Here is a 14882-nt window from a genome sequence, read left to right as displayed (position 1 = left end):
ACGAACCCTGTACAAGATTGATCATACCCCTAAACTGGCTAGTCAGCACTGGAGGAACACGAACCCTGTACAAGATTGATCATACCCCTAAACTGGCTAGTCAGCACTGGAGGAACATGAACCCTGCACAAGATTGATCATACCCCTAAACTGGCTAGTCAGCACTGGAGGAACATGAACCCTGCACAAGATTGATCATACCCCTAAACTGGCTAGTCAGCACTGGAGGAACACGAACCCTGCACAAGATTGATCATACCCCTAAACTGGCTAGTCAGCACTGGAGGAACACGAACCCTGTACAAGATTGATCATACCCCTAAACTGGCTAGTCAGCACTGGAGGAACATGAACCCTGTACAAGATTGATCATACCCCTAAACTGGCTAGTCAGCACTGGAGGAACATGAACCCTGCACAAGATTGATCATACCCCTAAACTGGCTAGTCAGCACTGGAGGAACATGAACCCTGCACAAGATTGATCATACCCCTAAACTGGCTAGTCAGCACTGGAGGAACATGAACCCTGCACAAGATTGATCATACCCCTAAACTGGCTAGTCAGCACTGGAGGAACATGAACCCTGCACAAGATTGATCATACCCCTAAACTGGCTAGTCAGCACTGGAGGAACATGAGCCCTGTACAAGATTGATCATACCCCTTAACTGGCTAGTCAGCACTGGAGAAACATGAGCCCTGTACAAGATTGATCATACCCCTAAACTGGCTAGTCAGCACTGAAGAAACACGAACCCTGCACAAGATTGATCATACCCCTAAACTGGCTAGTCAGCACTGGAGGAACATGAACCCTGCACAAGATTGATCATACCCCTAAACTGGCTAGTCAGCACTGAAGAAACACGAACCCTGCACAAGATGGATCATACCCCTTAACTGGCTAGTCAGCACTGGAGGAACATGAGCCCTGTACAAGATTGATCATACCCCTAAACTGGCTAGTCAGCACTGAAGGAACACGAACCCTGCACAAGATTGATCATACCCCTAAACTGGCTAGTCAGCACTGAAGAAACACGAACCCTGCACAAGATTGATCATACCCCTAAACTGGCTAGTCAGCACTGGAGGAACATGAACCCTGCACAAAAAGGATCATACCCCTAAACTGGCTAGTCAGCACTGAAGGAACATGAGCCCTGTACAAGATTGATCATACCCCTAAACTGGCTAGTCAGCACTGAAGGAACATGAACCCTGCACAAGATTGATCATACCCCTAAACTGGCTAGTCAGCACTGGAGGAACACGAACCCTGCACAAGATTGATCATACCCCTAAACTGGCTAGTCAGCACTGAAGGAACATGAGCCCTGTACAAGATTGATCATACCCCTAAACTGGCTAGTCAGCACTGAAGGAACATGAACCCTGCACAAGATTGATCATACCCCTAAACTGGCTAGTCAGCACTGGAGGAACATGAACCCTGTACAAGATTGATCATACCCCTAAACTGGCTAGTCAGCACTGGAGGAACATGAACCCTGCACAAGATTGATCATACCCCTAAACTGGCTAGTCAGCACTGGAGGAACATGAACCCTGCACAAGATTGATCATACCCCTAAACTGGCTAGTCAGCACTGGAGGAACACGAACCCTGCACAAGATTGATCATACCCCTAAACTGGCTAGTCAGCACTGGAGGAACATGAACCCTGCACAAGATTGATCATACCCCTAAACTGGCTAGTCAGCACTGGAGGAACATGAACCCTGCACAAGATTGATCATACCCCTAAACTGGCTAGTCAGCACTGAAGGAACATGAACCCTGCACAAGATTGATCATACCCCTAAACTGGCTAGTCAGCACTGGAGGAACATGAACCCTGCACAAGATTGATCATACCCCTAAACTGGCTAGTCAGCACTGAAGGAACATGAACCCTGCACAAGATTGATCATACCCCTAAACTGGCTAGTCAGCACTGAAGAAACACGAACCCTGCACAAGATGGATCATACCCCTTAACTGGCTAGTCAGCACTGGAGGAACACGAACCCTGTACAAGATTGATCATACCCCTTAACTGGCTAGTCAGCACTGAAGAAACACGAACCCTGTACAAGATTGATCATACCCCTAAACTGGCTAGTCAGCACTGAAGGAACATGAACCCTGCACAAGATTGATCATACCCCTAAACTGGCTAGTCAGCACTGGAGGAACATGAACCCTGCACAAGATTGATCATACCCCTAAACTGGCTAGTCAGCACTGGAGGAACATGAACCCTGCACAAGATTGATCATACCCCTAAACTGGCTAGTCAGCACTGAAGAAACACGAACCCTGCACAAGATGGATCATACCCCTTAACTGGCTAGTCAGCACTGGAGGAACACGAACCCTGTACAAGATTGATCATACCCCTTAACTGGCTAGTCAGCACTGAAGGAATATGAGCCTTGTACAAGATTGATCATACCTCTAAACTGGCTAGTCAGCACTGGAGGAATACGAATGCCCCACAAGATTGATCATACCCCTAAACTGGCTAGTCAGCACTGGAGGAATACGAATGCCCCACAAGATTAATCATACCCCTAAACTGGCTAGTCAGCACTGGAGGAACATGAACCCTGCACAAGATTAATCATACCCCTAAACTGGCTAGTCAGCACTGGAGGAACATGAACCCTGCACAAGATTGATCATACCCCTAAACTGGCTAGTCAGCACTGAAGGAACATGAACCCTGCACAAGATGGATCATACCCCTAAACTGGCTAGTCAGCACTGGAGGAACACGAATGCCCCACAAGATTGATCATACCCCTAAACTGGCTAGTCAGCACTGAATAAACACGAACCCTGTACAAGATTGATCATACCCCTAAACTGGCTAGTCAGCACTGGAGAAACACGAACCCTGCACAAGATTGATCATACCCCTAAACTGGCTAGTCAGCACTGAAGGAACATGAACCCTGCACAAGATTGATCATACCCCTAAACTGGCTAGTCAGCACTGGAGGAACATGAACCCTGCACAAGATTGATCATACCCCTAAACTGGCTAGTCAGCACTGGAGGAACATGAACCCTGCACAAAATGGATCATACCCCTAAACTGGCTAGTCAGCACTGAAGGAACATGAACCCTGCAAAAGATTGATCATACCCCTAAACTGGCTAGTCAGCACTGAAGAAACACGAACCCTGCACAAGATTGATCATACCCCTAAACTGGCTAGTCAGCACTGGAGGAACATGAACCCTGCACAAGATTGATCATACCCCTAAACTGGCTAGTCAGCACTGAAGGAACACAAACCCTGCACAAGATTAATCATACCCCTAAACTGGCTAGTCAGCACTGGAGGAACATGAACCCTGCACAAGATTGATCATACCCCTAAACTGGCTAGTCAGCACTGGAGGAACATGAACCCTGCACAAGATGGATCATACCCCTAAACTGGCTAGTCAGCACTGGAGAAACATGAACCCTGCACAAGATTGATCATACCCCTTAACTGGCTAGTCAGCACTGGAGGAACACGAACGTTGCACAAGATGGATCATACCCCTAAACTGGCTAGTCAGCACTGAAGGAACATGAGCCCTGTACAAGATTGATCATACCCCTAAACTGGCTAGTCAGCACTGGAGGAACATGAACCCTGTACAAGATTGATCATACCCCTAAACTGGCTAGTCAGCACTGGAGGAACATGAACCCTGTACAAGATTGATCATACCCCTAAACTGGCTAGTCAGCACTGGAGGAACATGAGCCCTGTACAAGATTGATCATACCCCTAAACTGGCTAGTCAGCACTGGAGGAACATGAACCCTGCACAAAAAGGATCATACCCCTAAACTGGCTAGTCAGCACTGAAGGAACATGAGCCCTGTACAAGATTGATCATACCCCTAAACTGGCTAGTCAGCACTGAAGGAACATGAGCCCTGTACAAGATTGATCATACCCCTAAACTGGCTAGTCAGCACTGGAGGAACATGAACCCTGCACAAAAAGGATCATACCCCTAAACTGGCTAGTCAGCACTGAAGGAACATGAACCCTGCACAAGATTGATCATACCCCTAAACTGGCTAGTCAGCACTGAAGGAACATGAACCCTGCACAAGATGGATCATACCCCTAAACTGGCTAGTCAGCACTGAATAAACACGAACCCTGTACAAGATTGATCATACCCCTAAACTGGCTAGTCAGCACTGGAGGAACACGAACCCTGCACAAGATTGATCATACCCCTTAACTGGCTAGTCAGCACTGGAGAAACATGAACCCTGTACAAGATTGATCATACCCCTAAACTGGCTAGTCAGCACTGGAGAAACATGAGCCCTGTACAAGATTGATCATACCCCTAAACTGGCTAGTCAGCACTGGAGGAACACGAACCCTGCACAAGATTGATCATACCCCTAAACTGGCTAGTCAGCACTGGAGGAACACGAACCCTGCACAAGATTGATCATACCCCTAAACTGGCTAGTCAGCACTGAAGAAACACGAACCCTGCACAAGATTGATCATACCCCTAAACTGGCTAGTCAGCACTGGAGGAACATGAACCCTGCACAAAAAGGATCATACCCCTAAACTGGCTAGTCAGCACTGAAGGAACATGAACCCTGCACAAGATTGATCATACCCCTTAACTGGCTAGTCAGCACTGGAGGAACACGAACGTTGCACAAGATGGATCATACCCCTAAACTGGCTAGTCAGCACTGAAGGAACATGAGCCCTGTACAAGATTGATCATACCCCTAAACTGGCTAGTCAGCACTGAAGAAACACGAACCCTGTACAAGATTGATCATACCCCTAAACTGGCTAGTCAGCACTGAATGAACATGAGCCCTGTACAAGATTGATCATACCCCTAAACTGGCTAGTCAGCCCTGGAGGAACACGAACCCTGCACAAGATGGATCATACCCCTAAACTGGCTAGTCAGCACTGAAGGAACATGAGCCCTGTACAAGATTGATCATACCCCTAAACTGGCTAGTCAGCCCTGGAGGAACACGAACCCTGCACAAGATTGATCATACCCCTAAACTGGCTAGTCAGCACTGAAGGAACATGAACCCTGCACAAGATTGATCATACCCCTAAACTGGCTAGTCAGCACTGAAGGAACATGAACCCTGCACAAGATGGATCATACCCCTAAACTGGCTAGTCAGCACTGGAGGAACATGAACCCTGTACAAGATTGATCATACCCCTAAACTGGCTAGTCAGCACTGGAGAAACATGAACCCTGCACAAGATGGATCATACCCCTAAACTGGCTAGTCAGCACTGGAGGAACACGAACCCTGTACAAGATTGATCATACCTCTAAACTGGCTAGTCAGCACTGGAGGAACAGGAACCCTGCACAAGATTAATCATACCCCTAAACTGGCTAGTCAGCACTGGAGGAACACGAACCCTGCACAAGATTGATCATACCCCTAAACTGGCTAGTCAGCACTGAAGAAACACGAACCCTGCACAAGATTGATCATACCCCTAAACTGGCTAGTCAGCACTGAAGGAACATGAACCCTGCACAAGATTAATCATACCCCTAAACTGGCTAGTCAGCACTGGAGGAACACGAACCCTGTACAAGATTGATCATACCCCTAAACTGGCTAGTCAGCACTGAAGGAACATGAACCCTGCACAAGATTGATCATACCCCTAAACTGGCTAGTCAGCACTGGAGAAACATGAACCCTGCACAAGATTGATCATACCCCTAAACTGGCTAGTCAGCACTGGAGGAACACGAACCCTGCACAAGATTGATCATACCCCTAAACTGGCTAGTCAGCACTGAAGAAACACGAACCCTGCACAAGATTGATCATACCCCTAAACTGGCTAGTCAGCACTGGAGGAACATGAACCCTGCACAAAAAGGATCATACCCCTAAACTGGCTAGTCAGCACTGAAGGAACATGAACCCTGCACAAGATTGATCATACCCCTTAACTGGCTAGTCAGCACTGGAGGAACACGAACGTTGCACAAGATGGATCATACCCCTAAACTGGTTAGTCAGCACTGAAGGAACATGAGCCCTGTACAAGATTGATCATACCCCTAAACTGGCTAGTCAGCACTGAAGAAACACGAACGTTGCACAAGATGGATCATACCCCTTAACTGGCTAGTCAGCACTGAAGAAACATGAACCCTGCACAAGATTGATCATACCCCTAAACTGGCTAGTCAGCACTGAAGAAACACGAACCCTGCACAAGATGGATCATACCCCTTAACTGGCTAGTCAGCACTGGAGGAACACGAACCCTGTACAAGATTGATCATACCCCTTAACTGGCTAGTCAGCACTGAAGGAATATGAGCCTTGTACAAGATTGATCATACCTCTAAACTGGCTAGTCAGCACTGGAGGAATACGAATGCCCCACAAGATTGATCATACCCCTAAACTGGCTAGTCAGCACTGAAGGAACACCAACCCTGCACAAGATGGATCATACCCCTAAACTGGCTAGTCAGCACTGGAGGAACATGAACCCTGCACAAGATTGATCATACCCCTAAACTGGCTAGTCAGCACTGGAGGAACATGAACCCTGCACAAGATGGATCATACCCCTAAACTGGCTAGTCAGCACTGGAGGAACATGAACCCTGCACAAGATTGATCATACCCCTAAACTGGCTAGTCAGCACTGGAGGAACACCAACCCTGCACAAGATGGATCATACCCCTAAACTGGCTAGTCAGCACTGGAGGAATACGAATGCCCCACAAGATTGATCATACCTCTAAACTGGCTAGTCAGCACTGGAGGAATACGAATGCCCCACAAGATTAATCATACCCCTAAACTGGCTAGTCAGCACTGGAGGAACATGAACCCTGCACAAGATTGATCATACCCCTAAACTGGCTAGTCAGCACTGGAGGAACACGAACCCTGCACAAGATGGATCATACCCCTAAACTGGCTAGTCAGCACTGGAGGAACACGAACCCTGTACAAGATTGATCATACCCCTAAACTGGCTAGTCAGCACTGAAGGAACATGAACCCTGCACAAGATTGATCATACCCCTAAACTGGCTAGTCAGCACTGAAGGAACATGAACCCTGCACAAGATGGATCATACCCCTAAACTGGCTAGTCAGCACTGAATAAACACGAACCCTGTACAAGATTGATCATACCCCTAAACTGGCTAGTCAGCACTGGAGAAACATGAGCCCTGTACAAGATTGATCATACCCCTAAACTGGCTAGTCAGCACTGGAGGAACACGAACCCTGCACAAGATTGATCATACCCCTAAACTGGCTAGTCAGCACTGAAGAAACACGAACCCTGCACAAGATTGATCATACCCCTAAACTGGCTAGTCAGCACTGGAGGAACATGAACCCTGCACAAAAAGGATCATACCCCTAAACTGGCTAGTCAGCACTGAAGGAACATGAACCCTGCACAAGATTGATCATACCCCTTAACTGGCTAGTCAGCACTGGAGGAACACGAACGTTGCACAAGATGGATCATACCCCTAAACTGGTTAGTCAGCACTGAAGGAACATGAGCCCTGTACAAGATTGATCATACCCCTAAACTGGCTAGTCAGCACTGAAGAAACACGAACGTTGCACAAGATGGATCATACCCCTTAACTGGCTAGTCAGCACTGAAGAAACATGAACCCTGCACAAGATTGATCATACCCCTAAACTGGCTAGTCAGCACTGAAGAAACACGAACCCTGCACAAGATGGATCATACCCCTTAACTGGCTAGTCAGCACTGGAGGAACACGAACCCTGTACAAGATTGATCATACCCCTTAACTGGCTAGTCAGCACTGAAGGAATATGAGCCTTGTACAAGATTGATCATACCTCTAAACTGGCTAGTCAGCACTGGAGGAATACGAATGCCCCACAAGATTGATCATACCCCTAAACTGGCTAGTCAGCACTGGAGGAATACGAATGCCCCACAAGATTAATCATACCCCTAAACTGGCTAGTCAGCACTGGAGAAACATGAACCCTGCACAAGATTGATCATACCCCTAAACTGGCTAGTCAGCACTGGAGGAACACGAACCCTGCACAAGATGGATCATACCCCTAAACTGGCTAGTCAGCACTGGAGGAACACGAACCCTGTACAAGATTGATCATACCCCTAAACTGGCTAGTCAGCACTGAAGGAACATGAACCCTGCACAAGATTGATCATACCCCTAAACTGGCTAGTCAGCACTGAAGGAACATGAACCCTGCACAAGATGGATCATACCCCTAAACTGGCTAGTCAGCACTGAATAAACACGAACCCTGTACAAGATTGATCATACCCCTAAACTGGCTAGTCAGCACTGGAGGAACACGAACCCTGCACAAGATTGATCATACCCCTAAACTGGCTAGTCAGCACTGGAGGAACACGAACCCTGCACAAGATTGATCATACCCCTAAACTGGCTAGTCAGCACTGAAGGAATATGAGCCCTGTACAAGATTGATCATACCCCTAAACTGGCTAGTCAGCACTGAAGGAATATGAGCCCTGTACAAGATTGATCATACCCCTAAACTGGCTAGTCAGCACTGAAGGAATATGAGCCCTGTACAAGATTGATCATACCCCTAAACTGGCTAGTCAGCACTGGAGGAACATGAACCCTGTACAAGATTGATCATACCCCTAAACTGGCTAGTCAGCACTGAAGAAACATGAACCCAGCACAAGATGGATCATACCCCTAAACTGGCTAGTCAGCACTGGAGGAACATGAACCCTGCACAAGATTGATCATACCCCTAAACTGGCTAGTCAGCACTGGAGGAACATGAACCCTGTACAAGATTGATCATACCCCTAAACTGGCTAGTCAGCACTGAAGAAACACGAACCCTGCACAAGATTGATCATACCCCTAAACTGGCTAGTCAGCACTGAAGGAACATGAACCCTGTACAAGATTGATCATACCCCTAAACTGGCTAGTCAGCACTGAAGGAACATGAACCCTGCACAAGATTGATCATACCCCTAAACTGGCTAGTCAGCACTGAAGGAACATGAACCCTGCACAAGATTGATCATACCCCTTAACTGGCTAGTCAGCACTGAATAAACACGAACCCTGCACAAGATGGATCATACCCCTTAACTGGCTAGTCAGCCCTGGAGGAACATGAACCCTGCACAAGATTGATCATACCCCTAAACTGGCTAGTCAGCACTGAAGGAACATGAACCCTGTACAAGATTGATCATACCCCTAAACTGGCTAGTCAGCACTGGAGGAACATGAACCCTGTACAAGATTGATCATACCCCTAAACTGGCTAGTCAGCACTGGAGGAACATGAACCCTGTACAAGATTGATCATACCCCTAAACTGGCTAGTCAGCACTGGAGGAACATGAACCCTGTACAAGATTGATCATACCCCTAAACTGGCTAGTCAGCACTGAAGAAACATGAACCCTGTACAAGATTGATCATACCCCTAAACTGGCTAGTCAGCACTGGAGGAACATGAACCCTGCACAAGATTGATCATACCCCTAAACTGGCTAGTCAGCACTGAAGGAACATGAACCCTGCACAAGATTGATCATACCCCTTAACTGGCTAGTCAGCACTGGAGGAACACGAACGTTGCACAAGATGGATCATACCCCTAAACTGGCTAGTCAGCACTGAAGGAACATGAGCCCTGTACAAGATTGATCATACCCCTAAACTGGCTAGTCAGCACTGAAGAAACACGAACCCTGCACAAGATGGATCATACCCCTAAACTGGCTAGTCAGCACTGAAGGAATATGAACCCTGCACAAGATTGATCATACCCCTAAACTGGCTAGTCAGCACTGAAGGAACATGAATCCTGCACAAGATGGATCATACCCCTAAACTGGCTAGTCAGCACTGAAGGAACATGAACCCTGTACAAGATTGATCATACCCCTAAACTGGCTAGTCAGCACTGGAGGAACATGAACCCTGTACAAGATTGATCATACCCCTTAACTGGCTAGTCAGCACTGGAGGAACATGAACCCTGCACAAGATGGATCATACCCCTAAACTGGCTAGTCAGCACTGGAGGAACACGAACGTTGCACAAGATTGATCATACCCCTAAACTGGCTAGTCAGCACTGGAGGAATACGAATGCCCCACAAGATTGATCATAAACGGTCAGCTATGGACATTACTGTACTGTTTGTGTTATCTATGGCAACATCTGTACCAAGATTCTTTAAATACCTTAAAATAAAAATTTCATAGTTCTGGCCAAGGATAAAGCATTTGCGCTAAGGACAAGGGAGCAGACGGCATGGGAACAGACAGCAAGGGAGCAGACGAAAAACAGACAAGCTAAACATCAAATATAAAGAAAAATGTCTGGGCGACAATTCTAAATCTCTTTAACAAGGAAGCAATTGAGCAAGGATTTAACCAATTTTCTATCAAAGGGCTATTCATTTAGACCAAATAAGGCTGTATTGATTTCAGAATTACTGGACCCTCCTTCAAGACAGGCCTACTAAGTCAAGGGCTTTTCTTTCTGACAGGAAAGTCAATAATCATCATTGCCAATTATCATAGTAAAATATGCAACATTGAAAATAGCATATTTGTGGATATATCTTAAGAATAACAAGATAAATAAATGTACTGCAATGGACACACAAACTTAAACAAGTGACATTTATGAACGGGGGTCGCACGTGGGTATCCCACAATGTTCACACTATCACAACCTTGTATTACACTGTATCATTTCCTAAAAATGGAACTGGTGTGTTCTTAACTGCTGTTAATATTGAAGCCTTACAAATAAATACATGAGCAGACTGTACATACATTTTAGAAGCATGTAATCTTGTTAGAAGACATCAGGCCTTTAATAGTCAGACATCAGTGCCTATTAGATGGGTGTCATCATATCCCCATGTTCAAATGGAAAATGCCCAACTTTCAATAACCATGTATTACAGTACAATCATATACATCAATGGCAAATAAGTAATGACCTTATACAAATAAAAATGGGTTGAAATTAATTGTAGAGGAAAATTCTTCTCTCAGATATACAAATATTTGCTTAAACTCCTGTTTGCTTGTCGTTGCGGCCTTTTGTAGATGTTCTTCTGTTCACTTTCTACACTATATCACAAAAACAGTTGTTTCTAACTCCGTAGACTTCCATTCAAGCCACTTAAATTTGGTAAACATTTCAAAGAGACAAGAAATGCCTCACACAGACACAGGCATAATGGTACCAGTTTTGCTTTGACCATTATTCATAAAACTTTGAAAATGATCAAGTCTATAAGAAAAATGGCTTTTTTGGTCTAATTGTCCATTCATTAACAAATTATTTTCCATATTATAACTACAAATGGTATGTTATTAAAGTAGCAATGTCTATAAAACAGCCATTGGACATTTTAGCTGTTGGATGTATCTGGTACTGATATCAACATGGTCAGACAGAAATAAGGTCAACACTATGAAAAAAAACACAGGAAAACATGATTCTAATCCTCTTTCAGAGAAAACAGGCATTTACATTGCTAATTAAAATTATCAATCAAGTTAAAACATCCATTGTCTTCAAAACATCATCAAAAGGCTAACAATAGTGCTCCATGCGTGCAGACACCCATAATGTTTAATTAATGGTCAGATTACAAGTCTTGCCATTTGGCCTATTGTTCTGACAAAATGACAAAGCCATTCAAAATGTTCATGTGTAAATAGAATTATTTGTATTACTCAACATCCATACATTCCAACGTGTGCTGGTCCAACACAACAAAAGACATGCTTATGGATTTTATGGGGAAAAATAAATGAGTAAATTTGATAATGCCATAATAATCATATACATTGATAGCCAGTAATCAGGCATAATGGTTAATGATTTGTTTAAATATTGAAAATTGTCCATTACTAGTCCCAGGACTATGATGAAATGTTTACCCGGGTTGAAATAATCTGGTCCTTTATATTGTAAAAGCAAACCATTGATAGGAAGTTAGACCATCAGGTCATAGCCGTAAGTTATCAAATAGTATAATAAATGGGTATCTTTAACAATATCTTTATGGAAAGTAAAATGGAGAAATACATGACAAAAGTCAAATCCATTTACAAGTCAGCTTGTATAGAATGGTGTAAGTACCTGGTGTCTGTTCATGAACACTGTTGCCATGGAGCTACTTCATGGAGCGTTAGGCCATTGCGTTGCTGTGGTGACCTTAGGGTCGCTCTTCTACATTCCCTTCCAGACTGGCAACTGAGGAATCGGAAAGGCAAACGCATTCAAAAATAGTATTTCTGTTCATGTGCATTACAATAGTAAATAACATTATTTGCAGGATGTTATTTGGAAGAAATCAATAGCAATTATACAAACAACAGGTTGAATTTCAACTTCAAACTACACTGCTGTTCTAGTCCCAAGTCCGCAGCGCACACATATGAGCAAGAATGCTAAAACTATGGGCCTATTATTTAAGTTAACAAAATGATTAAAGACATCGTTGTTAACTTTTAAACTGGAAAAAAACTGATAATATTCTCACATATTTAGATACAGTCAAGTACAGCTGAAACAGTGATTTCAAATTTTGTTAAAAAAATGGTAGATCACAAGTGTATCAATTTAACTCCCAGAGCAGTAACGATTTGAAAGTTAACATTAATGGAGGTTAACAACATTGTAAAGTTCTGAACAATTGGCTCAATGTGTTCTATACAATCATGCAAGAATTGTTCATCTTATGATATTTAAAGAGGAAATTATTTTTCATCTTAGCTGTTTTTATGAAACCTATCATAGCGTAAAAACCTCAAAACAGTATTTTCCTACACTGTTAACGGACCTCTTTTTTGCCTATTACCCACTTTGCCAACAAGGTCATGATATTTTTTTTCCTTAGATTTGGATTGAATAATGTTGACACTCTTTTAGTTAATACAAGAAATAAGCATAAACACAGCCTTCTATAGGGTGACATTCTTAACCATTAGTTTTCTCAACCTTTCAAATCATCATGCTTTATTGATACAAACATGAAGCAACTTATCAAATTGTCACGATTTATCAAACCAATTTGATCGCTATCTTTTTTCAAAATCATTGAGGCAATGTCAGAACTCCGTAAGAGGTAGAACAGTTAATGGTTGATGATATCAAATTACCTATAAAGCTTATCCTCAAAGATAAATATACCCATCATCAAACAAAACCTTGCCGGACCTGGATGGAACTTGGTATATTACAGAACTTGTGAAGGAGTTTAAGTGAATTCCTTTAGTTCTGTCAAATCTCATTTTAAGAAGCAATTTTGACATCATTATTTTTCATTTAACAATTTTCCATGCTGAAACAATCAAAAACCATTTGATATTGAAATATTCATCTCTATAAAAAATAACATTGTCATTTGCAGATAATCACTTTTACAAAGTCAATTAAATTTATAACAATGATAACTTCTTGAAATTCTGGCAGTGAGAGAATTAAAATACCATGGACTTGTTACTATTCCTCATTTGACTGTCGGTAAAAAACTTGAGCAAACACAGAGACATGAACATTCTTGACTTTCACACTGGAGTAATCAAATAGTTCAAGGAGAAATGCAAAATTTCAGGTTGGAAAATGTCTTGCAGTGCCTAAGATTATTAGGAAATGGTGTGAAAAGCCTTAAAATGACATTTATGTACAGTTTTGAATCTAGTTAAAGATACTATTGTATGGTTTAGGTCTTGCAACCACTGTCATACAATTTTGGATGTATACGATTTTTGGAATAATTGAAACATATTAATCAAAAACAAATTTCTCACACGAGGCACATGATTCCTTACAAAATTGCTTGTGTAATGAGACCACGAGTTTCATTCTAATGATCCAAGTATTCAGCATTCATGTCATTCTACTTAAAATATAAAATATGATGGGAAAGCGCCAGACAAGAGCTAATCCACTCTTGTTGGCAGATATCACATCATTATCTTGGGATAATAATGAGAGCTTTTAAAATGTTCAACATATTTTACATTGACAAAATAACAATACTCAATAGCAATCAAAATCCTTCAATTTTCTGTGACATGAAAATGCAAACCAGGGTATAGATTGAACAAGCACAGAATTACTACATGCAAAGTATAAGAAGAAATTCACTGAAATGTTTAAACTATCAACATACAAGACCAATTATTTCACACATAATTATAACCATAAATGAATTGAAGACTAACTGCACCATTAATAAAAAGTTTGAAAGATATGGTATCAGCACAAAATATAAGTGTTAAAAAAGTACCTACCACTGTCTTTTAGATTCGAGTATCAATATCTTTCCACTCATAGAAGAATCACTATTGCAAACAGACTACAGAAAATACAATACTTTCAGATTTACAAACATTTAAAATTGGATCATAAATCACAACTATCTATCAGAAAGCTAATCCAGGAAGAATTCAACCTTTAAATCCACATCAAATCAACAATATATCCCCTTCACTTGATCTATATCTGTTCCCATCCAACCAGAAGCCTGATTAAAGTCATGAATGAAACCAAAAACTAAAAGTTTAATAATGGTAGAAAAAATTGCAAAATGAAAGTCTTGGACACTGAACAGATATGAAACAGTGGCTTTAGAAGTTGTCACAGTGAACTGTTTACATAGAACTCAAGAGGAACTTAAAATCAGTGAAGTATCGACACTTCAGTTTTCAATTAGATGATGTCTTACCCCTGCCGGTCTTATATCTACCCGGTATGCAAGCCTTGTATATATAAGATAACATTT

General features: G+C 42.9%; 1 protein-coding gene across 8 annotated transcripts in view; it reads right to left on the bottom strand.

Annotated features, from left to right (window-relative positions):
- Positions 1 to 14882, bottom strand: part of LOC128231521 (golgin subfamily A member 4-like) — an 80027-nt gene extending 65145 nt beyond the window's left edge. For 3 of the 8 annotated variants that reach the window (XM_052944469.1, XM_052944471.1, XM_052944475.1), the window contains exons 1-2: positions 14392 to 14880; positions 12233 to 12346 (exon numbers count right to left, since the gene is read on the bottom strand). In XM_052944469.1, the coding sequence (XP_052800429.1) occupies positions 12233 to 12262 (30 nt within the window). In that variant the 5' untranslated portion in view covers positions 12263 to 12346; positions 14392 to 14880. Of the gene's footprint in view, positions 1 to 12232; positions 12347 to 14391 lie in introns of all 8 variants that reach the window. The other 5 variants (XM_052944467.1, XM_052944468.1, XM_052944472.1 and 2 more) reach the window with 3 other exon arrangements.

Source organism: Mya arenaria, chromosome 4 (assembly GCF_026914265.1).
Source record: "Mya arenaria isolate MELC-2E11 chromosome 4, ASM2691426v1".
NCBI classification, from domain to species: domain Eukaryota; kingdom Metazoa; phylum Mollusca; class Bivalvia; order Myida; family Myidae; genus Mya; species Mya arenaria.
This window is presented reverse-complemented; position numbering and strand designations above follow the sequence as displayed.